Consider the following 24255-nt stretch of genomic DNA (forward strand, 5'->3'; position numbering starts at 1 on the left):
GTTGGAATGACTTGATTACTTGAATTGTAATTTGTTTTCCCTAATTGATTTCATTCACATTTTAACTATATTCTGATTACTTTGCCACTTTATCACTGGTTGCTTCTTGTTTCCATTTGTTGTGTAATATTCCTTACATTGTTAGCCCTATATTGATGTTCTTTCCACTATTAGCTTTATATTTATATGCTCACACAGGTTATTGTCTAGTGGGTGTCTTGACTTACCTCACCACTATTCAACCAAGGTTAGTCTTGATACTTACTGGGTACCACTCTGGTATACTCGTGCGACGCTTCTGTATATTTTTGTGTAGATCCAAGTACCTCTAAGCATACCGGTAGTTAGCTAGCTGTTGGAGATTTGCTACAGAGACTTCAAGGTATGCATGTCATTAAGCTCGTAGGCCTCAGAATCACCTTTTGGAGCTTTACTTTATTACTGTTTACTTTCATTTCAAAAAGTGATATATTTGATAATCTTAGTTACTCTCAGTAGAGCTTATGACTCTGTACTATCGGTTTTGGGGTTGTATATAATTGTTCGGTTTTAGCTGCGTTATTTCATTGATCATTTTAATGTTTATACAGTTAAGTTGGTTAATTTTGTTACATCTCATCATATGTTATACCTACTCAGTCTTAGAGACTAGGTGCCATCACGATTCCTAAGGTGAGATTTTGGAGCCGTGACAATATAGATTTCTTATATGCAACTATGGCTCTTTTGCTTCTCGACTTTTTTCCGATCCAAAATTCCACCGGAGCCGCGATGGTGCCTAGCCCCACTTGCTAGGCAAGCCAACATCCAATATTCGGAAGTAAACTTCAATAACAGTAAGAAATAGTCTCAAAAGCGGAGTAAGATAAATAACTATAGCCAAATAGTGATACAACTGAACTACCATCCTAGAACTTAGTGTCAGCGAGTATATGATCTCGATAGAATAAGTAAGTACAATGGTCTGAATAACGATACAATATTGTCTAAAGAACATAAACAGTAATAACAAAAGTAAGGAAAGAGACTCCAAGGCCTGCGAACGGAACAACGGGGCTACCTTGAAATCTCCAACATATACTAATACGATTCTCCAGCAATCAACTCTATCAGCAACACCTGAATTTGCACATAAAGTGCGTAGTGCAGTATGAGTACAAATAACCTCATGTACTTTATAAGTAGCAAGTCCAACCTCATATTGAATATAGTGACGAGATTGGCAAAGTCTGCTACTCACTTTCAACAGCCAACAATAACAATAACAGCATAATGATAATAGCAAAAGAAAAAGCGACTCAAGAATGGTAAGTTCCACTTAATCATATGAACAGAAAAATAGGCATACTTTCCAAACTCAGTTAAGGCATCAAATTCAAGATATAAAGTATCAATTAACATGAGTAAGATACAACTTTATGGCTACATGACAAGTATCCATGCCAAAATCAATAACTTCACATTTAAATCATCAAGTGAGCACAATCTCAGCATTGTACGGGTGTCTAGCATAAAGCCCCTCACTAAGCACATAGCAAGGACCTGCACTCACAGGGCCCAAAGTAACATGAGTTATCACCTCACTTCGGAGGGTCAGATCCTAGCCCAAGCGTTGATCGGATCAAAAGTAAACGATCATTATAACTCAGCCTCAATGGCCTGGCACACGCATCACCTCAATATCAATACCACCCAGCCCAATGTGGGGCCTAGAGTACGTGTCACCATACTATCAATATCAACAAGGCTTTGTGGTCCAAGTTTAGTCATTAATCCGCTCAAATCTCAATATGCCAATATCTCACAGTTTCAGAAATCAATATACCGCACAAATTACCAACGTGCCACAGTCCCACTCAAACCCGTGTGACACAAGTAAGGATACTACCAACACGTGAGATAACAAGTAAGAAGTATACATATATGGTGGTGTAACACGCAGATATAATATCAAACTGAAAAATATAACTACAACCAAGCAAACAACTCAACATGAAAAAATAGCCCTATCATGTCTCAAACGGATAAACACATAAATTAGGCATGATTTCTAGCATGAATAATAGCTCAAGTAGTCATACAATTAGATACAATACAATAACAAAGAGGCATGATAGTAATACAAAGCACATAATGGCCTAAAGTCTAATTTGATCATGAATAACAACAGTGTACGCTTATACGCTCGTCACCACGTACGTGCTCCCCCAACATATAGCGAGCATTATAGTCGATGGGAAAAATACCCTCAAGCCAAGCCTAAGGAAGATACTTAACTCAAAGCGTGAGAATCAATACTCCAAAAAGCCCCCTCCGAACAGGTCAAATCTAGCAAAAACATAACTCAATAACGTCAAACAAGGCTATAGGAATTGATTCCAAACAAAAGCTTCAATCTTTATCAAATTGTACAAGTCAACAAAAAGGTCTACTCGGGACCGCTTGTGGAACCTAACAAAAGTCATAAATTTTGATTACTCATTCGAATACGAGTCCAAATATTCAAATTTCATCCAAATCCTACTTTGAATCAGGGTTCAAATCTCGCTTATTCATTCTCCAAAATTTCTTACAAAAATCTCAATTTTCTCCCTTAGATTTCATCAACCAAAAGTCAAAATCAAGGATAGAGACACGAATAATAATTAAATATGAGTTAAGAACACTTACCCAATCCAAGTGGGTGAAAATCGCTCCAATCCGAGCTTTCAATCTCAAAATATGATAAATGAAGTCAAGCCCTCGATTCAAAATATTATGCCCATCCATTATCGCTTTTGCAGCCATATCTGTTGCTTTTACAGCGTCGCTTATGTGGCTCTGCAGATGCGGTCAAACCTCGCAGATGCGCACTCCGCAGCAGAAATCACCCATGTGCGACTGCGCACTTCCAGTCCCAGGTCTGCTTTCGCATGTGTGGGCATCTCCCTCGTAGGTGCGACATCGCATCTGCAAGCCACACTTCGCAGATGCGATGCACCTGCACCAGACCTGCCAAGAAGCATCAAAATAATCTGGAACCTATCCAAAACATACCGAGACCCTCGGAACTCCGTTCAATCATACCAATAAGTCCCAAAACATAACACAGACCTATTCGAGGCCTCAAATCATACAAAGTATCATCAAAACCACAAATTGCACCTCAATTCAAACTTAATAAACTAATCAAACTTCCAACTTCTAAACTCATGTCAAACCATGTCCAACTAACTCGTAATGATCCCAAATTTTGCACATAAGTTTTAAATGATAGAACATACCTATTTTAATTTTCGGAACAACAATCCAAAGCCGATAGCTTCATAGTAACCTCCGGTCAAACTTATGAACTTTCCAAAACTTCAAACTTGTAGCTTTCAACAACTAAAGTCAAATTAACCTAGGAACCTCTAAATCTAAATTCAAAAATATGCCTAAGTCCAAAATCACCATACGAACCTATTGGAACCATCAAAATACCGATCTAAGATCGTTTACATAAAAGTCAAAACCATGGTCAACTCTTACATCTTAAGCTTTCAAACATGGAACAATGGAACTAAGTGTTCCCGTTCACTCCAAAACCTTACCGAAACTAAACCAACCATCCCCGCAAGTTACAAAATAATAAATAAGCATACGAGAAGTATCAAATGGGGAAACGGGATTCAAATACATAAAATGACCGACCAATCATTACAGACTTCATGGGTTAGAATTGGTAGTTGCAAATATATGTTCCATGTATGCAACTACGACTATTGCGTATATAGATTTCTTATATGCAACTATGGCTCCTTTTCACCTCCAATTATCTCTTTCCATAATTTTCATATATGTATTCCATCTTTGCGAATATTAAGATAATGCGTGCAAATTGGGCCTTATTCCTTTGTCTTTTTTTATCCTTTTTTTCTTTCTTCTTCATAATTTCTTCTTCATGACAGATTTAATTGAAGATATGTGAGAATGAGATATATTTATTTATGTATTATTTAAAATTATTAATATTTAACAAATGAAAATATATGAATGAACATATCCATCAATTCTTATTAAGTAATCAGTGCTGATTGATGATTGATGACGAAGATGAACACAACAAATGTGATGTAATTTTAATATAGTGTTGAGTAGATCAACTTAAGAATGATCGAATAGAATATGTTACAACATTAGGGAAGAGGGGAGGGGAGGGTATTTATAGGATAACCTAATTGTAATAGCCCCTTAATAATCCTCCCATATGTTCCATCTGTTACCAGTGGTAAATACAAATCTTGTACGTTATGCCAACTGTATCGTAACCATTAGAAATGCTTTAATAATAAATTTTGGATATCTCAGAGTTTGTTAGTGCGTGTAAGTCATCTATACAGTCGCTTATAATCTCCTGAATAAGTTGCTTCGGGCTGACCTTGTTCAGTGGGAGTAGAGTTGTTCTAGGGATCAACTTCTCGGTCTTTAATCTCTAATCTAGGTATGTCTTTGGCTAACCTGGAAGAAGTACTTGCCACATGTCGACTCCTATGCCGTCTATGTGTCGAATATATAGCTTTTTTTAACGCTAAAGGCAGATCTTACCCAAACTATTATTAAAGGGTAAATATGAACCATTTCGTATAGTTCAAGTACAAGTTTTTGACCATTTTGAGGGAGATACAACAAAGGTAGGAGACCCCACTAAGAGGCAAAATGACATTATTGCCCTTTGTTGAAAAGATTAAGGTTAACCAAAGAATTAAATTTGTGAAAACAAAAATACAAATAAAAAGCAAAGAATTCAATTTGGAAGAGAACAATAATTAAATTTCACTTTACTAAAAAGTCGCGGCAACCTTGTCCTCCTTTATGAGAGAAAATGATCAAAATGGTACCTAATGTATATAGGTCGTACTATTTTGATTTGTCTACCTATATTGTTGTATAGAACTGAATATTTATTTATATTAAAAAAAGTATGCTAAGTATTTATTTATCTATTAAGGATATAATTTTATTTTCTACTTTCTTGGATTATTAGGCAAATAAAGTTTGAATTAAAAAAATAAAAGGAAAATGAGTTGATTACAAGTGCATTCTAGTACATAGTAGTAGAGTATATATTTATAACTTTACAATGAAGAAATTGGCGGAGAATAGATATAAATAAAGGGAGCAATTTCAGTATCAAACTTTACATTAAACTTGCATTAATATAATAGCATATTTTAATCAAGTATAAATTTTAAAGCATAATTTTATCTTTAACTAAGGTAATGCATGCATTAAAACCCATTGCATTGTTAGGGGTCATTTGGTAGGGTGTATAAGAATAGTGCAGAATACAGTATATTAGTAATACAGGGAGTAGTAATGCATGGGTTAGTAATGCAAGCATTAGTTATGCAGATATTATTTCTTATAAACTGTTTGGTGTGGTGTATTAAAAATTATAATGCATTGCATAATTTTTAAGAAAAATAGTTATTTACAAAAATGCCCTCCATATTCTCTAGCTTTAAGGGACTTTAAGGATAATTTTATCTTTAACCATACTTATGCATGCATTAATAGCCTTGGTATTACTAATGTCATGGTTTTCTATGCATTACTTATACATAGGCTAATATCAAGCATGATGTATAACTAATGCAAGTATCAGTTATACATAGGTTGAAAAAATGTACCAAACAAGGTATTAGTAATGCACAAAGCTAATGCTTGCATTATTTTTTCTAATACCTCCTACCAAACGACCCCTTAATACCATGGTTTCCTATACATTAGTTATGCATAAGATAATACCAAATATGGTGTATAACTAATTCATAGGTTCAAAAAGTATACAAAATAAGGTATTATTAATACACAAAGTTAATTCATACATTATTCTGTCTAATGTATCCTACCAAACCATCTCTTAGTAGTTAGTACAAACCCTTAAAATTAACGGTTGACCTCCGAGTTTTTGACCAATATTGTCCCTTATCTTTGAGGGAATGTCTATTTTGGTCCCTCAAATATAACCCTGAGCATATTTAGTCCCCTAAATATGCTAAAGTGGAGCAACTTTAGTCTCACTGACACAATATATTCAAAAACTAACGGTGTTACCCAACTTTGATTCATGAAGCAAATCTTCTGCTCTGAAAAAAAATGTTTCCTCTCCTTTTATTGGATAACGCAAATTATCACTTTAATTCCTCATTTTTAGATAATGTCTTCTAAAATTTTGACCTTAAAAATATCCCCTTATGTGTCAGTTTTCAATGAAAAAATGACAATGTATAGCCGCTGTAAAAATAGTAGCCAAAAAAATATATAAAGTTTGTATATTTTTTTGTATATATATACATTTAAAAATTTCAGTTGATTTTTTCCAAAAAGAAAAGTTATATACAAAAAATATACAAATTTTATATATTTTTCGGCTATTATTTTTACAGCGGCTATACAATGTCATTTCTTCATTGAAAACTGGCATAAAAGGGGATATTTTCAAGGTTAATATTTTAGAAGACATTATTTAAAAATGAGGAATTATAGTGATAATTTACGTTATCCAATAAAAGGAGAGGAAATATTTTGTTTCAAAGTAGAAGATTTGCTTCATGAATCAGAGTTGGGTAACACCGTTAGTTTTTGAACACATTGTGTTAGTGAGACTAAAGGTGCTCCACTTTAGCATACTTAATGGAACTACTCTCGAATACAAGTGACAATATTGGCCAAAAACAAGTTGCCTCCTACAAAAATAGTTTCAATTAAACCCAAAAAAGAAAAAGAAAAAGAAAAATAAGAGCTTCTCTTTCGTCCTCTTCTGTGTAAAACCCACTCAGGAATAGTAGCAGAAGTGACCACCAGTCGCCGATTGTCGGAGAGCATTCCCGGAGATCAGTGATCGATATCTGTCAAAATCATTTTTTTTATTTTTTGGTGTGCTCAGAAAAACCTTCTGTTTCTATCTCAAGCAATATAAGGCTTTAATTCAATGCTATTGCTTTTCGTTGTTCTGTTCCCTGTCTTATAGCTGAAGTTTGAATGAATTTTCAATTCAATGTTGCAGGATTTTTCTTACGGGAGAGGAAGTTAGATATGTCAAGGTTTCGCTCGCTATTGCAAGCATCGCTGAATGCTACTAGAAGAGGTATTTCACCATTACCGACCTGATTCCTTTCTAGTTTTAGCGGATGCTTTTCATTTCTATTTTTTGTTACGAAATACTCCTAGGATTTGATGTTCGCTCATTTCGTTATCCTCTTAGCTGACGCGAGACGGAATATATGTTCCCCCCATCTTGTGATGCAAAAGTGCAGAATCTCAAGTTAATAACTCACAGAAAATACCAAAAGCAGTGAGAACTTCGAAATGACTAGGCTATAAACTAACGAATGAGCTAAGGGAATCTAAATTGGCAGCCAAAGAATGAGTTTAATTGATATGGATTGGTATTTATACAACAGATAGAGCAAGTAAGAATCTTGATTGATATCTACAGTCAGTTACAGATGAAATCCCAGCTAACTCGTAAACACTTCTCCTTCCAAATTCACCTAACTGCCACTAGAAAACCTTATATGTGCTGCACTTAAGATACATCTTGGTTAATTGCATTCACCATCTTATTTTGATGTTTAAAAAAAAGGCAGCATTGACATTTAATGAGAATGCTTGAATGGGAATCGTTTTAGCAACTGACTATAGATTCGAGTCTAAACCGCCGGGAGAGGAGAGACCATTTTCATGAGAGAGGGACGAGCAAGTGACAAATTGGGGGACAAAATATGTAGGCCTTCTGAGCGGTCATTTAGGGGCCTTGTTAGCGAGCCGTCATTCTTTCCTAAGCTGTCAGGGTCCGATTGAAACGAGCAAGAGATAGAGAAATCCTCAATCATAGATGTGAATTGAAAAGGCAATCCCCTCTCAGACTCTGGTTGTTCAGTTATTTTAACAGGTTAATGCTTTTGGAAGTCATTTTAGTTTCAGCTAGTTAGGCCACTTTGAAATGTATGGATTTTTTCTTCAAAGTCTTTTCTTGGTTGCTGACAGTTAAAATGGGTCATGCTTTCTTTTCGTTTACCATTTCTCACAGATCAGGTAACATAAGTTGTTAAAATGGCTAGGTGATGGGTGAGAATTCCTATCACCTTTAGAAACTTAGATATCTCTCTGGATGTCCTTTCACGTGTATTGTGGAGAGGCTTCTATGTATAACAGGAGTTGAATGAGGTTTAAAGATAAAAATGACTGACCTAGGAGTTTTTGACAGCATTTTGCATATGATGTAAAAGGAAGAAGAAAGGGAGCCTAGAGAACCTTTTTGAGCTGCACAACTCCTTTGACGTGCTTAGCTACAGAGATTAATTAACTTGCTTTGTCATGTTCTTTTGTTTTTCCTCCTACTTTTTGCTTCATTAGTTCATGATGGTGTTTGTATTATCTTTTGGGGTTTGTGATGATCCCTATCTAGCTTCCTCATATTGGCTAGTAGTTGATCAGTCTTATGCTAAGTATGTAATAACATATCTTTCTTGAATCAGCATGTCAGAAAACTGGTGCTCTTTCTTTATTACTTCTGTTTCTATCAATTATAGTAATTTTCAGTTGGTAATAACTTTCTTCACTTGTAGCACTCACATGGAACATTGAAGACCTAGTTCCACCAAGTGAAAGATACATTTTCAACTTTAATTCAAAGGATGAGCTCAAGAAATGGCATTTATACTCAGATTCAGAATATGGAGGTATCCAAACCTGATATACTTCCCTTGCATGTAATACCAGTACTTGGTAATAGCTGAGCAGAGTTTTTTTTCGGGTATTATTCCAATCTGTTGAATTAGTGGAATTAGTTTTCCTGATTTACTCTCCTTCAATTGTAGCTTTCATAGTCTTATGTTGCATAGGGTTTTTAGTGGAAGTGGACTCTCAGCTCTACAGAACATATTGTTCTTTTTGTTTTGTTTTGATGGGTTACCGAACATATTGTTCCATTTTCTTGAATATCTTATTATAAAGCCTGTATTGCTTGGTTTTACCCAATATGGTAGTCTTTCATATCAGCATTTATCACGTGAGGCACTCATAATTTTATATTAGTTTTATTGAACATCGAAATGAATGTATTTAAGGAGAGTGCCTACGAAATGGACCAGTTACAAAGTCAAGCAATGGCTAAAGTCTCCAAGAATCAAGCTACCATAAAGACACTGAGGAATTTCTTCCTTTGACCAAATGTTTACTGAAATTAAAAATTAAGTTAGTGACTAATAAATATCCTGATGATAATATGTCAGGTCTATCCTCAGCAGCTTTGGAGATTAAGGATACTGGAAATGGATCAACAAATGTTGGTAAATTATTTTAACCGCGCATAATGTCTTCTTTGTTTCCTTTTTGTTCTTCCTTTTTTGGTATTTGGTTATTTCTTTGGTCTAGTGAAACAATGTAAAGATAAAATGCTGTTGGAGTTTCTTTTCCCCTTTTAATTGTTCATAATCACTTTTAAAATCCTTAAGTTTTTTTTTTTCTCACTTTATCTTTAGGTTACTTGGCTGCATGTGCTCGATAGATGCCTCCAAAAGCTGTATATTTCTTTGGTAGATTTTATGTTTTTCCTGAAAAAACATAACAGACAATTAGTTTTACAGTTCAAATAGCAGTTAAATGTTTTTAGCAAAGAAATGTATGGGTTAGGCGCATGTCACGGGTTCGAACCTTGTTGCAGACACAAGTCTAGTATTTAAGTGGAGAAGGGTAGAGGGAGGGACGCGTACATACCCCCCCCCCCCCCCCCCCGGAGTTTCAAACCGTGTGCCTTTGGCCCTTGGAGATTATCGATTATCAAAGAAAAAAAGTATATTAGTTTAGTAGTTAGAGCACAACATGTTATGTATTGGTTAGGCGCACGTCACGAGTTTGAACCTTGCCGCAGACAAAATCCTTTACATTTAAGTAGAGAAGGGTAGAGGGTGGGCTCATTATCCATTGAGTTTGAAACCGTGCGCCTCTGGCCATCAAAGATTTCTCGGTTATAAACAACGAAACATATATGTAATGCTAGATATATAACTAAAATGGAAAAAAAGTATTTGGACAAATAATTGAAAAACTATAATTGAGTGAAATATATGAAGTAAAAATCATGTCAACCAAGTTAAAAAGCAATTTAAATTTTTGATTAGATGTAAAGATGAGTTTTAGGTTTCTTTAGTGATTATTGTTTTCGTTAAATTTCTAATTTTGTTTCCTAAATACTAAAAAAATCATTCTGAACATTTGTGTTAAATTTATATATTGAATTGCCAATTATATTTGTTGTCTATGTATTGCACATTTACACTGACAAAGCCCATGAAGTGCATGTCACTGTTTTGATGCTTCTACTAATTAAGTGCCACCTAAGTGAGGAGAAGCGTCCAACCTTAGTCTCCGCTAGCTTCAGGGCGTAAATGAGCCTTTAACAATACTGGTTCGAGATAGTGAGTGTAGTAAATTCTCACTAGATAGGAAAGGCAAAACAAACGGTTAATTACGGAGCCCTATAGTGGCTTTTGTCTAAGTGCAAAAACTGCTAGTTGTATGCAATACTGCTCTCAAACCATCAACTTAAAAATTAATAGGACTCTATACCACAATAAAATGGTCACAACCATCTGAGGCTTGAAAAAAAAAAACCTATCAGCTTGGAATGGAGGTGATGTTTAGCCAAAAGAGCGATGCAACTATTAGATTTTTACAATCTCAAGTTCCTCACAGGAAAGAAGTATAGATGCATTGCCAGCTTTGCTAAAGTTAAAGTAAGCAGATAAAAATGGGAGCATTTTGAAGTTTCTGTCTTAGTAAGCTAAAGTCTAGAAACTTATCTTAGATTTAATCAAGGTATTGAGACATAATGACTTCTCTACATGTCTGAATTTCTTTTGGTTAATTTCTATATCAAAACGTTTATAAGTTGATTTTGTACCGCCTCCTGGGGGACTTTAAACATTAAGCTTTAATTGCTCCTATGATACTGAAAGTATTTGATGCTTAGCTTGTTGGGATGACAATGTTGCATTTTGCGTTGCTGTCTGTTTATGCCAATTCATCAGCTTGGAAGAAGGTTGGCTTAATTCTCTTACTGGAATTGCTTGGGTGTGCAATGAACTAACTAATGGAAAATATTTAAAGCATGATATTTCTATTTCTGCCTATACTCGCAAAGCATGTCACGACCTAAGCCCAAGGCACGTACTATCCGATGTGGGCCTAGGCCCGCATGGATTTGTCTTTTCGGGCTACGCCCTAAGTTGCTTGGACACGGGTGCAGGTGTCCGACACGGGTGTGGATCTAGAGGTCGGATCTTTTGAGATGTAAATTCTAAGATTCGGGGATATAGATCCTAGTACTGCTGATACAGGTGCGGGGATCCGGCTAAAATAATTCAAAAAAATAAAAATATAAAAATATCTCTAAATTATGAGAAATTTTGTAGAATACTTGCATATAGCTTGTAAAATGTGGATTTCTTTTTTATTCTCAAGTTGTAGATAAGTAAAAGATTGATTTCCTAGATAAGGTATGCTATTTCTTCAAATTTACCTAGTTTTGGTTATGATTTCGAGAATCAAATTGTATCTCGTCTCGAACTTTTCCGTCCGTCGTGCTCAAAGTACCCAAAATTGTTTGACCAGATCCGGTACAGATCTCATACCCATACCCATACTAGTGTCGTGTCAACACGGGTACGACACCTAAATTGCCGTGTTAGAGCAACTTAGGCTACGCCGCATCGAGCCCCAAAAGCGTGTGTACCGTGTGAATTCTGTCATGCTTTAAAAAGCTCTTCACTTTCCTATCTCATTCCGATGTGGGATTCGCCTAATGTGACTTGTGCACTTCTTCTTCAGAAGCTTCCAACCTAGACCCGCCCTCTTCAGCCCGCCCTCCGTCATGGGCATCACATTCACTCCCAGAACTCAACGTCCTCGCTGAGGTTTGTCCCACCATCGTAATGAGGGAGACTCGGCTCTGATACCATATTTGTCACGACCCAAGCCCATGGCACGTATTGTCCGCTTCGAGACTAGGCCCGCACGGATTTGTCTTTTCGGGCTATGCCATATCGAGCCCCAAAAGCGCGCATACCATGTGAACTTGTGTCATGCCTTATAAAGTTTCACTTTCCTCTCCCATACCGATGTGGGATTCGCCTAAGGTGACATGTGCACCCCTTCTTCAGAAGCTTGCCAGCCTAGAGGTCTGCTAGTCTTGCTTGACCTGCGCTCTTCAGCTCGCCCTCCGTCATGGGCATCACAGAGCATACCAGTCCCAAGTCCCCGATAAGGAAAGAGCGTTGTAATGGGTAGCAACCAATATAAAAATAGTCAAATTCATTGTCCGGGGTCTTAGGTGTGTATGTGGAGAAAGCCATTGACCTCTAAGACTTCCGCTGAACCTACAATTCAGCTTAATCATTTCTTTTTTCTGCCACACCTATGTCTCTTCTTCAACTTTTTTTCTATTGTAGGTAGTCAATTTTTTTGATAATAATTCTGAAAGTATATCAAAAGATGTTACTATAATAGTTTTACTTTTCTTGAGGCTCACATTTCGCACGTCGAATATATATAGGTTTTTGGTGTTTCTGGCAGGTGTTTTCTCCGGAAACCTCTCTTTGGATGTTATGGAAGGATCAAAGTGGAATATGACTCGAAGTGGCTTTTGTGGAATGCGGTCTAAAAAGGTGAATGCTACTTAACCATCCCAATAAATGCTTTCTGTACTCCTCTTTTTGCTGTTTGATAATGAATAAGTAACAGATTCAAGATGAGATATTGAAGAAAGAGATGAGAAAGCCCTAGAACACCGAGAGAATAGAGAGGGAGAGAATGAGAGGACTTTTCGGAAAACCAAACTGAGAAAATAAAAACTGTTTATATTTACATCAGAAAAAAAAAATACATGGGAACTGAAAAACAAAGTAGATAAATAATGGATGGATCAGCATCTCGATCAACTTGGGCCATCTGCACATCTTGTACTTGGGTCATCTCTAACAGTTAATCATATGTTATTTTTGTTTCCTTTGTGATTGTGATAGCTCTTCTAATAAAAAGTGCTCTGTTCACTTTAATTTGCTCAAATCGATAGATTGTGGTTGTCAGTCCGATGAGATGATATGTCGAAATGAAACCTTTGTTATTTTCTTTAATTGGCTCTATCAAAAGAGCGATTAGTGTTTCTCAGATATCAGGCACTACTGGTGAAACTTCACAAAATCCCCTTGCCTTAATGCCATTAGTATAATTCACATTATCATTTTTGAATGCGCCTAGACAATAATACAATATTACTAGATAGAGGAAATGGTCTGTTGTCTGTCAGTGGCTTCTCCATCTGATTTCTTTTTCCTGCAGTTTGATGGCTTCATCGATTTGGATGGATATGACACGATAGCGCTTAAACTTAAAGGAGATGGAAGATGTTATATTTCTACTGTAAGTTCTGTGTCTTGTCTGTAGTTGGTGATTTTTAAGCACGTCTTTATTTTGATGCTTTCATGCTTGGGATGTCCATGTTTTCATTGAGCTGCTGGTATTCGTATGTGGATGAACTGTGGAATAATCTTATCTCACTCAAATCTAACTGCAGATATACACAGAGAATTGGGTCAATACTCCTGGACAAGATGAAGATAATTCATGGCAAGCATTCGTTTTTGTGCCAAAAGAAAACTGGTATATTGCAAAAGTAAGTTCTTCATTTCTTTCATCCTTTTAGCTATATATCATTGCAGAAGGTTAAATTAAAATACTTGTTCAGTTTGTGGAAATAGAATGACATATTGACATGTAGATTGCTTTATTGGCTGTGTAGATCCCGCTTACTCGTTATGTACCTACTTGGAGAGGGAACATGATAAATGCAAAGTTGGAGATGAATCCAGCTCGAATTCTTGGCATGTCTCTATCTGTCAACGCAGAAGGTGGAGTTCCAGGTGCCAAGTCTGGGCCTGGTGATTTCCAAGTGGAAGTTGATTGGATTAAAGCCTTGCGGATGCAGTAAGCAAAAGGGGAACATCTTAAAGAATTATTAGAATAGGCTGGGACATTTGGGGCATCCACGCTCACCAGTTGAGCAAGATTGTGGAAATGCCATTCAGAGATGGAGAAGATACAGGTTCTTTTTCTATGTACCTTGGAGGAAAAGAGAGAATTGAGCTGAGGAAAGGAGTGAAACCTTAAAATGCAGTGACTACAGGCCACACCACCAAGTCAAATTATCAGATTTTTTTCTTGTAATAAATGGGGCTCTTCAATTTTTCTTTAGGCTATCAACTAGTATGGTAAACTAAACAGTATGTTTAATAATTATATCCTTGTCTGTTACAAGGTTTGGCAATCAAATAATACAACAATGTGCTTGGAATCGGTAGTACTGTTAAAAGATTTAATGTCAATGAACAATGTTACTACCAAAAGCAAATTCCTAGTAGCATAACAATGATATCCACAATATAAAATCTTGTCTGCAAAATTTTCAGCCTAAACCCTAAAGAGACATACCTTATCTTAAAATAGAGACCAAATAGCATGTCATCTCAATAGTCAATACCGTATGCGTTGGGTGATAATCAGAAAAATACACAGTTAAAAGAATGACGGCTGTGGGATTTGAACCCACGCCCTTTCGGACCAGAGCCTAAATCTGGCGCCTTAGACCACTCGGCCAAACCGTCATATGGGACACTTATACTCCCTAATTTCTATATTAATCGTGGTTATGCAAGGCTGAAATATTTTCCATTCGGAGACAAAACCGAGAAACCTAATCAGTTTTAGGGCTGTTTATCAGGTGAATTGGACTGATATTTACACTTAACGGTTTGGTTTATCGGTTATTGGCTTATAAATGTATTAATCCGCCAGCCACCAAATAAGATATAGAGCAAATTGGCATCGGATTAGCGATTATTGAGCGGTTAGCGGACGGTTTATCGGCTATATCAAATAGACAATAAAATTACATAAATAATCAAGACATTAAACAATAGATAGACGATCCAATCACAGTCACACTCTAGTACGCTAATGAAGCTCTCATTGTTAATGGTAGTTTCTTTTACAATAAGCAAGCTAAAATACAAATTGGGGATCCCTAACTAGTAATAGAAGTTTAGTTAACATAAATTCTGGATATAGTTTTGCTTCAGTTACTAAGTTAAATGATTTATTTGAGCAGAAAGATATCAAACTATCTAGATCTTTCTAGTCTTGCCCCAAAAATAAGTTATGATGACGTTGAAGATCAAGCTGCTAAGAAGTTGCTTCATAATGGGTAAAAATATAAATATAATAATTTTTAACAGGTTAACGGTTTATCCGATAAGAAAATTAAGTAATCCGCCCGATAAACCGTTAATTATAAAATTTCAATCCGTTCACCAACCGTTAATCTGATAACCCAATATCAATAAGCCATTAAATCATTACTATAGTTCAGTTAACAGTTACGGTTCGATTTTGAACCGTCTAATAAGTTTGACCATGATAAGTAATTTTGTGACAAGATTGTCAAGTCAAACCAAAAGAAGTTCGCTGACATGTATACTAACTTATATACGCGTCTCATCTTCATAGCATCATTTTGGATTTATATCTATGGACTCAAATTGATTCCTAAAAGTGATGTTCGAGGACTACATTATGTAATAATCACATACGCAACAGCGCAAGAACTTGAATAATGAACCTACTTATTTATTTAGAGTTCTCGAAGTGTCCAACACAGTATAAAATGGTAAATGAACAATAAAGCAGATAAGGATGGAGCTAGCCTATTAGGTACGGGTTCGATCGAACTCAATAATTTTTGCTTAGACTTTGTATTTATATTAGAAAGTTTATTAAATATGTATAATATTTAATTATGAATCCAGTAATTAAGACGAGCTATGAGTATTGCGACAAATTTAAAACTTATAAACTTTAAATCTTAGTTTCGTCTCAGAAACGAATGCAATTTATTTCTTTTAAGATCTTAAAAACTAAAGATCTTATTGATATTTGTATTACCCCAGAATTTTGATGGCTGATGCCCGATATATGAACTTGTTAAAATGTATGAATATTTGTATTCATGTGTCTCTACTGTTTAGTGTTTTGAAATGTTTTTCTTAGCATACCTATATCCTGTTTGTCCAAACTTCCAAAATCTTTTTATTTGAAAAAAAATTGTTGTCGGAATTTTTTTCGAGTACTTTTGGAAATTAAATGAATTGTTTGTGTTTAGAAATCAATCTAAAAATTAGAGTAGCAATTTGTGCTTCCTAAAAGTTTCAAAAGTGTTTTTTGAAGAAAAAAAAAGTTATTTTTTCCCCTCTTATTCATAAGTGTTAAAAAATGAGAGTACAATAGAACAATATACTAATGGAGACAAAATATATATATGAGGGAGAATGACTTTGTTATTTCTTTTCTTGGTGTGTTATTCATAAGATCAAAAGTTCCCTATTTATAAAGGTACAAATATATTCAAAGGTTATAAGTTAATGTACTTCTTAATTGAGTACTTGAATACAAATTACGTTAAATGGACAGACAAATGCATTCCTCTCACTCACATGCATTCATCTCATTTATAATACTCCCCATTGGATGTCTATTTAAAAGATAATGTGGCTCGTTAAAACTTTACTAGGAAAATCCAGTGGGAAAAAGCCTAGTGAAGGAAAAAGAGTATAAATATCTTATAATACGCATTGAGTGATGCCTTATTAAAAACCTTACGAGGAAAAATCAATTGGGACAAAACCTTGGTTAAGGAAAAAAGAGTACAACGCGTATTATACTCCCCCTAATGAAAGCTTTATTTGATATCTCAGAGACGACGCATTCCAATCGTATGTCTCAGCTTCTCAAATGTCGATGTTGGCAATGCCTTAGTGAATAAATCTGCTTGATTGTCACTTGAACGGATTTGTTGAACATCTATCTCACCATTTTGCTGAAGATCGTGTGTGAAAAAGAACTTTAGTGAAATGTGCTTTGTTGTGTCTCCTTTGATATATCCTCCTTTAAGTTGACCTATGCAAGCAGCATTGTCTTCATACAATATCGTTGGAATCTTCGTTTTTAAAGAAAGACCACACAATTGTTGAATATGTTGAGTCACTGATCTCAACCATACATATTATCGACTAGCTTCATGAATAGTTATTATCTCTGCATGATTGGAAGATGTAGCAGCTAAAGTTTATTTTGTTGAACGCCATAAAATAGTTGTGCCCCCACAAGTAAAATAGATAGCATGTTTCAGATCGGGCTTTATGTGGGTCAGACAAATAACCTGCATCTACATAACCAATCAATTGTGAATCGGATTCATAAGAATAAAATAATCGCATATCAATAGTCCCTCGGAGGTATCTAAAAATATGCTTAACACCATTCTAGTGTCTTGTTGTTGGAAAGGAACTAAATCTTCCTAATAAACTTACTGCAAAAGTTATATCTGGTCGAGTATTATTTGCAAGATACATTAGTGGCCCAATTGCACTAAGATATGGAGTTTCATCACCAAGAAGCTCTCCATCATTTTCATGAGGTCGAAATGGATCTTTATTTATATCAAGTGATCTCACAACCATCGGGGTACTCAATGGATATGCTTTATCCATATAAAAACGCTTTAGGATCTTTTCGGTATAAATTGATTGATGGACAAAAATTTCATCTTTCATATGCTCAATTTGTAGACCAAGACAAAATTTTGTCTTTCCAAGATCTTTTATTTCAAACTCTTTCTTCAAACAGTCTACTGCTTTTGGAAGTTCACCAGGAGTTCCAATGATATTTAGATCATCAACATACACAGCGATTATAACAAATTCAGATCCAGACCTTCTTATAAATACACAAGGACAAAATGGATCATTCTTATACCCTTCTTTCAGCAAATACTCACTCAGGCGATTATACCACATTCACCCTGATTGTTTCAATCCATATAAGGATTTTTTAAGCTTTATTGAACAAGTTTCCCGAAAACTTTTATTAGTTTTAGGAACTTTGAGCCCTTCAGGGATTTTCCAATAAATTTCGTTGTCTAATGTGCCATACAAATAGGCTGTGACAACATCCATTAGATACATATCAAGTTTTTTATGGACTGCCAAATTTATAAGATACCTGAAAATGATTGTATCCACCACAGGAGAATATGTCTCTATATAATCAATGCTAGGTCTTTGCGAAAATCCTTATGCCACAAGTCGTGCTTTATATCTAACGACTTCATTTTTATCATTTCGTTTTCGCACAAAAACCCATTTGTATCCCACTGGCTTTATACCTTTAGGTGTTCGGACTATACGTCTGAATACTTCACGTTTTTCAAGTGACGCTAATTCTGTCTGGATAGCATCTTTTCATTTTTGCCAATCATTTCTCTGTCTACATTCATCGACAGATCTTGGTTCAAGATCCTCATCTTGTTGCATTATTTCAATATCAACATTATGAGCAAAAATGTTGTCGACAATAATATTATTTCGGTTCCACCTTTTTGTCGTAGAGACATAACTTATTGAGATCTCTTCACGCTTATTATTTTCAGGTACCTGGACCTCCTCTGAGGTCTTATTATTTGTTATGTCACAGGGCTCTTTTTGAGCAATTACCTCTATATTATGATCTCTTAGATCATTTGCTCCTTTTCGCTTTCGAGAATTTTTATTTTTGGAACCAATTGGTCTACCACGTTTCAAGCGTGGCTTAGACTCATTTGCATTTATAGATTGTCCAATCGGAACATCAATTCGAATATGAGCATTAGCAATTGGAATATGTGACTTAGTCACCCTTGGTAGGTTAGTGAATGTATCAAGTAGTTGATTTGTAATATTTTACAAATAAATTATCTTTTGAACCTCGTGTTCACATTGATTTGTTTGAGGATCTAAATGAGATAGTGATAACGCATTCCAATCTATCTCCTTTTGCAACTGCTTATTTTCTCCCCCTAATATTGGGTATACTGATTCATCAAAATGACAATCAGCAAATCTTGCCGTAAATAAATCTCCAGTTATAGGTTCCAAATACTTTATAATAGAAGGAGATTCATACCCAACATATATCCCCAACCTTCTTTGGTGTCCCATCTTTGTGTATTGTGGCGGAACAATTGGAACATATACTGCACATCCAAATATTCTAAGATGGAAAATATTTAGCTCCTGACCAAAATCCAATTGTATTGGGGAGACTTTATGATAACTTGTGGGTCTGATCTGCACAAGAGCTACTGCATGCAAAATAGCATGGCCCATGCCGAAATGGGAAGTTTTGTTCTCATAAGCATTGGTCTAGAAATTAATTGGAGGCATTTGATCAATGATTTCGCTAGACCATTTTGAGTATGAACATGAGCAACTAGATGCTCAATTGTTATCCCAATTGATATGCAATAATCATTAAAGGCTTGGGACGTAAATTCACCGGCATTATCAAGATGAAGTGTCTTAATTGTATAATCTGAAAACTGTGCTCTTAATCTTATTAATTGAGCTAGTAACCTCGCAAAGGCCAAATTGCGGGTTGATAACAAGCACACATGTGACTATCTTGTAGATGCATCTATCAAAACCATATAATATTTGAATGGTCTACATGGAGGGTGTATGTGCCCACATATATCACCCTGTATACGTTCCAAAAATGCAGGAGATTCAACTCCAACTTTAATTACTGATGGTCTAATAATCAGATTTCCTTGAGAACATGCAGCACAAAAGAATTCTTTAGTTTGAAGAATCTTCTGGTTCTTCAATGAATGACCAAGTGAATTTTCAATTATTTTGCGCATCATATTATAATCGGGATGGCCCAACCGGTCATGCCAAATAATAAAATCATTAGTAAACTCCTTGTTTACTATGGCATGTGATTCAACTACACTAATATTAGTGTAGTATAATCTGGAAAAAAATGTGGGAAGATTTTCAAGCACATACTTCTTTTTCGCTTTTATTGTAGTAATACAAAGGTATTCAACCTTTCCTTCATTGGTGGTCTCAATATGATAGCCATTTTGGCGAATATTTTTGAAACTCAACAAGTTTCTTTGAGACCTACTATAATATAATGCATCATTAACAACCAATATAGTTTCTCCTGGTAGTTATACAGTCGCTCTTCCAGAGCCCTCAATTAATTTTGTACTACCAGATATTGTTATGATATTGGCTTCTTTTATAATTAAATAAGAGAAATATCTTTTATCTGTTAATATGGTGTGCGTTGTAGCACTATCCAGAAGACACATTTCTTCTTTATTATTCATACGGACAACTGAAGACTGGGAAGTTTTCATATTCTTCAAGAAAAAAAAAATACATCATAAGTAATATTGAAAAATTTAAGAATAAAAGAAACTACATTTATGAAATTAAATACTGACAACATAAAAAGTTGTATTCAAAATATGAATTTCATAAAAAAAAATACATTTATTCTTATAATTTTTTCCAATAATAAGTCTTCAATTATGATGCTCAAAGAAGTTTCCAACTTCTAAATGAGTAATATCTACAAGGCCTTCAAAAATATCATCTCTATAGGCAAGGTTTGCTTCAACTTTATCACGATTATTCATAGGGCCCGCCTCAATATCATTTTGAAAAGTCAAGTGAGTCTCAACTTTATTTTGTTTCCCTTTTATAAATGCTTGATAAAGTTTGACAAAATATTCAGGTGTACGACAAATTCGTGCCTAATGATTTTTCATACCACATCGGTGGCATACATTACCTTTGCCTTTTGAATGATTATTCTGAGAACCCTTATTGTTCTCTTGTTTATAACGACCACCACCATGGCGATTATTATTTCGCCCTTTGCTACGCCCACGTATATTTATACGGCCACGATAATTATTTTATCTTTTTTCAGACTTTGGATCTATCGTTCCCAGATTCGCTTATGGAAATAGAGCTGATTCAGTGGGGCGGACTTCATGATTTTTCATTAAAAGGGCATTATGTTGTTCAGCCAACAAAAGGCATGAAATTAACTCAGAATATTTCTTAAATCCCTTTTCACGGTATTGCTGGTGTAACACCATATTTGAGGCATGAAAAGTGGAAAGAGTCTTTTTCAGCATGTCCTCATCATTCATAGGTTCCCCACATAATTTTAGTTGGGAAATTATTCTATATACAGCAGAATTATATTCACTTATGGTCTTATAATCTTGTAGCCGTAAGTGCATCCACTCACGACGAGCTCTTGGTAATACCGTGGCCTTTAGGTAGTTATATCATTCATTTAAACTAGTCCATAATTGAAATAGATCTTTCAAGGTTAAATATTCACTTTTTAACCCTTCATCGAGATGATGGCGAAGGAAAATCATGGCTTTCGCCTGATCCTGACTTGATGCTTCATTTTCTTCTTTAGTAGTGTCACCAAAACCTTTAGCGTCAAGGTGAATTTCAGCATCAAGTACCCATGGCAAATAGTTATTCCCAGAGATGTCAAGTGCCATAAATTCAAGCTTTGACAAATTCGACATAGTGAAAACTATCATAGAAATAAGTGAATTAGAATGACAAGAATTATTATCAATTCAGTGCAGTACATAATCGTGTATTAATATTCTATAAGTAAATTTATCAAACAAATAATTATGTGCAGTGCGATGATAAATTAATGTTTAATATTACCCACAAAAACTTTAGGCATGTAAGTATATTTTCATAGAATAAATAAGTTGAATTAATATGTACTAGTATAATTTTGTTCTACTTAGAATACGTTTCAATAAGCTAAGTAGGCATAAAATTAGATGATATCAATTCTGACAAGTTTCAACATTCAATACGATTCATCTAATAGTTCAGTTGTTAATTTTAAAGTCATTAATTAATTTGTACACTTAGGTGATAAAATTATTGAAGACACGCTTAAACCTTTTGAAAATTTTGCAAGAATTCCTTTTAAATGCATATTCTGTTAGAATATTTGGATGTAGGCTTAATTAGTCTAATTATTATAATTTAATTTTAATACTTATTTATTTATGTGTAGGATTAAACTTTTTCATAGTTTATATAATGAAATAACAGTTTAACCGAAACTTATTATTTTTATACCAATACAATTATTATAATGATATTCAAAATAAGTTATGCATATGGCAATTAAATTGTAGGTTAAAGAAGATCCTAATAGAAACGCTATAAACATAGGAATGTATACCTGAATCGGAAAAGAAACTGACTACCTCTTTTAGGAAGAAGATAAAATTCGGATGAAGCAGATAACCTCAGTTGGTTAGAACCTCGTGCTGATAACGTGTTAAGAAATGAGAGCACAATAGAACGATATACTAATAGAGACAAAATATATATGAGGGAGAATGATTTTGTTATTTCTTTTCTTGGTGTGTTATTCATAAGGTCAAAAGTTCTATATTTATAAAGGTAAAAATACATTCAAAGGTTATAAGTTAATGTACTTGTTAATTGAGTACATGAATACAAAGTACGTTAAATGGACAGACAAATACATTCCTCTCACTCACATGCATTCATCTCATTTATAACAATAAGCACTTATTTTTTTCCTACAATTTTGATCAAACACCTCAAGTCTTCCAAATAAGTACTTTTTTATTTATTAAAAAAAGTGCTTTTAGATTCCAAAAAACTTGGTCAAATATATTATTAGTTGTACCGAGCGATTCAAGTTAGAAATGGCATGGGGTAGCCACTTTTAAATGTGGTATTTAGTTTTTATCCAGCATTTTTAATGCTGAGCAAAAATAGCCACTACTCTGTTAAAATTAATACAAAAAGACAGTTTTACCATTTTTTCATGAGTATTGTGTAAATATTAAGGACATGGTGTCCTTAATTTCATGAGTGCTGTGTAAATATTAAGGACATTTTGTTCTTAATTTTTATACAACACTCGTGAAGTTAAGGACATGATGTCCTAAAGTTTAACAACAGAAGGTGCAAATACATGATACTTTGTCCTTAATTTTTACACGACACTCATGAGGTTAAAGACACCATGTCCTTGACATTTACACTGCACATATAAAATTAAGGACATGATGTCCTAAATTTTAAAACAGAAGGTGCTAATTCAGGACACTTTGTTCTTAATATTTACGCAGTACTCATGAAATTAAGGACACCATGTCTAGCACATGGGTATTTTTGTCCGAACGGGTAAAAATTTATTAAAGACTAAAGGCTAAATATATTTTAAACAGTGACTTAAAAAAAATAAATACAACTCTAATTAGTGGCTAACTGTGCACTTGTCCGATTCAGGAGATGTGTTCCTAAGAGTCATGTCCAGTAGCCCATCCATTATTGGCCCATAATTAGCTTCGGCCTTTAGCCCATCCAATAAGTACACCTACCTATAGGCCATCCATACAGCAGACCCATTTTTTTTCCATTAACAATCACAACACTCTCAACCACAGAGCATTTAAAAAAACCTAACTCGGAGAAAATGAGGCAATTCGATCCGTGGCCGGTCTTCTTCCGCCGTGAATGGAGCCGTAACTGGCCATTCCTCGTCGGCTTCGCCGTCACCGGCGCTATCATCACCAAGCTCTCCCTCGGTTTCACTGGTGAGCACCTACTGTATTACCATTAATTATACATTTATGTTTCAATCTCTATTTTGTTTTTTATTAATTGAATCTGATTCTGATCTACATAATGGCTGATTTTGCAGAGGAGGATAGGAAGAACTCTAAATTTGCGATGAGGCACAAGAAGTAAGTGTATTAATATGTTGAGATTTGATTTTGTAGATCTAGAACATTGACTGTTGTATTATGAATCGACGAGTGGTCTATTACGATTTACTTGCTTGGTAGCGTCGTTAAATCATACTTTTTTTTTTTGTTTTTAGTATCTTCGTTAATTGAATGGTCAACGTACTTTGCTTTACGGGCTTCTTAGTTTCTGTAGTAGCCCTAATTTGCTAGACGTAGTCTGGGATTAAGCCTTTGTTCATATCATTTATAGTAAACAAGGTTTTATGTTCGATGAGTGGGAGGAAACAGAAGATGAAATGTTTCTGGAGCTTAGAGTAGAGTTGTGTTTTAATAGGTTATTAGTACATGAAGAGAGAATTTTTTTTATAAATGTGCTTCTATAGAAAAGGTGACTTGTTAGGTTTGTGAGCTTGTGACTGTATGACAATAAAACAGAGATAAATACTAGAATGCGATCCTGGGTTTGAGGTGTAGGATTATTTAGTGGACTGTGACTTATT

General features: G+C 34.9%; 2 protein-coding genes and 1 non-coding gene across 3 annotated transcripts; 2 read left to right on the plus strand and 1 right to left on the minus strand.

The window, feature by feature from the left end:
- Positions 1-6778: 6778 nt before the first annotated feature.
- Positions 6779-14377, plus strand: LOC104097579 (probable complex I intermediate-associated protein 30). The gene is made up of 8 exons (XM_009604165.4): positions 6779-6900; positions 7031-7111; positions 8595-8708; positions 9261-9317; positions 12601-12692; positions 13366-13446; positions 13601-13699; positions 13826-14377. Exons 2-8 carry the CDS (start codon positions 7060-7062, stop codon positions 14012-14014), a joined length of 684 nt encoding a protein of 227 aa, XP_009602460.1. The 5' UTR covers positions 6779-6900; positions 7031-7059; the 3' UTR covers positions 14015-14377.
- A 230-nt stretch (positions 14378-14607) lies between these two features.
- On the minus strand, positions 14608-14687 carry TRNAL-UAG (transfer RNA leucine (anticodon UAG)). Its single transcript has one exon. It is a non-coding gene; the product is annotated as a tRNA-Leu (tRNA).
- Positions 14688-23394: 8707 nt separating this feature from the next.
- On the plus strand, positions 23395-23864 carry LOC104097578 (ATP synthase small subunit 6, mitochondrial). The gene is made up of 2 exons (XM_009604164.4): positions 23395-23602; positions 23710-23864. Exons 1-2 carry the CDS (start codon positions 23482-23484, stop codon positions 23754-23756), a joined length of 168 nt encoding a protein of 55 aa, XP_009602459.1. The 5' UTR covers positions 23395-23481; the 3' UTR covers positions 23757-23864.
- Positions 23865-24255: the final 391 nt, after the last annotated feature.

This window comes from Nicotiana tomentosiformis, chromosome 4 (genome assembly GCF_000390325.3).
Source record: "Nicotiana tomentosiformis chromosome 4, ASM39032v3, whole genome shotgun sequence".
Classification (NCBI taxonomy): Eukaryota; Viridiplantae; Streptophyta; class Magnoliopsida; order Solanales; family Solanaceae; genus Nicotiana; species Nicotiana tomentosiformis.

Coding starts and splice junctions, on each gene's coding strand:
- LOC104097579 (XM_009604165.4), top strand. CDS start 7,060: ATGTCAAGGTTTCGCTCGCTATTGCAAGCATCGCTGAATGCTACTAGA. Junction 12,693..13,365: donor GTGGAATGCGGTCTAAAAAG/GTGAATGCTACT, acceptor TTTTTCCTGCAG/TTTGATGGCTTCATCGATTT. Junction 13,700..13,825: donor AAAACTGGTATATTGCAAAA/GTAAGTTCTTCA, acceptor TTGGCTGTGTAG/ATCCCGCTTACTCGTTATGT.
- LOC104097578 (XM_009604164.4), top strand. CDS start 23,482: ATGAGGCAATTCGATCCGTGGCCGGTCTTCTTCCGCCGTGAATGGAGC. Junction 23,603..23,709: donor GCTCTCCCTCGGTTTCACTG/GTGAGCACCTAC, acceptor CTGATTTTGCAG/AGGAGGATAGGAAGAACTCT.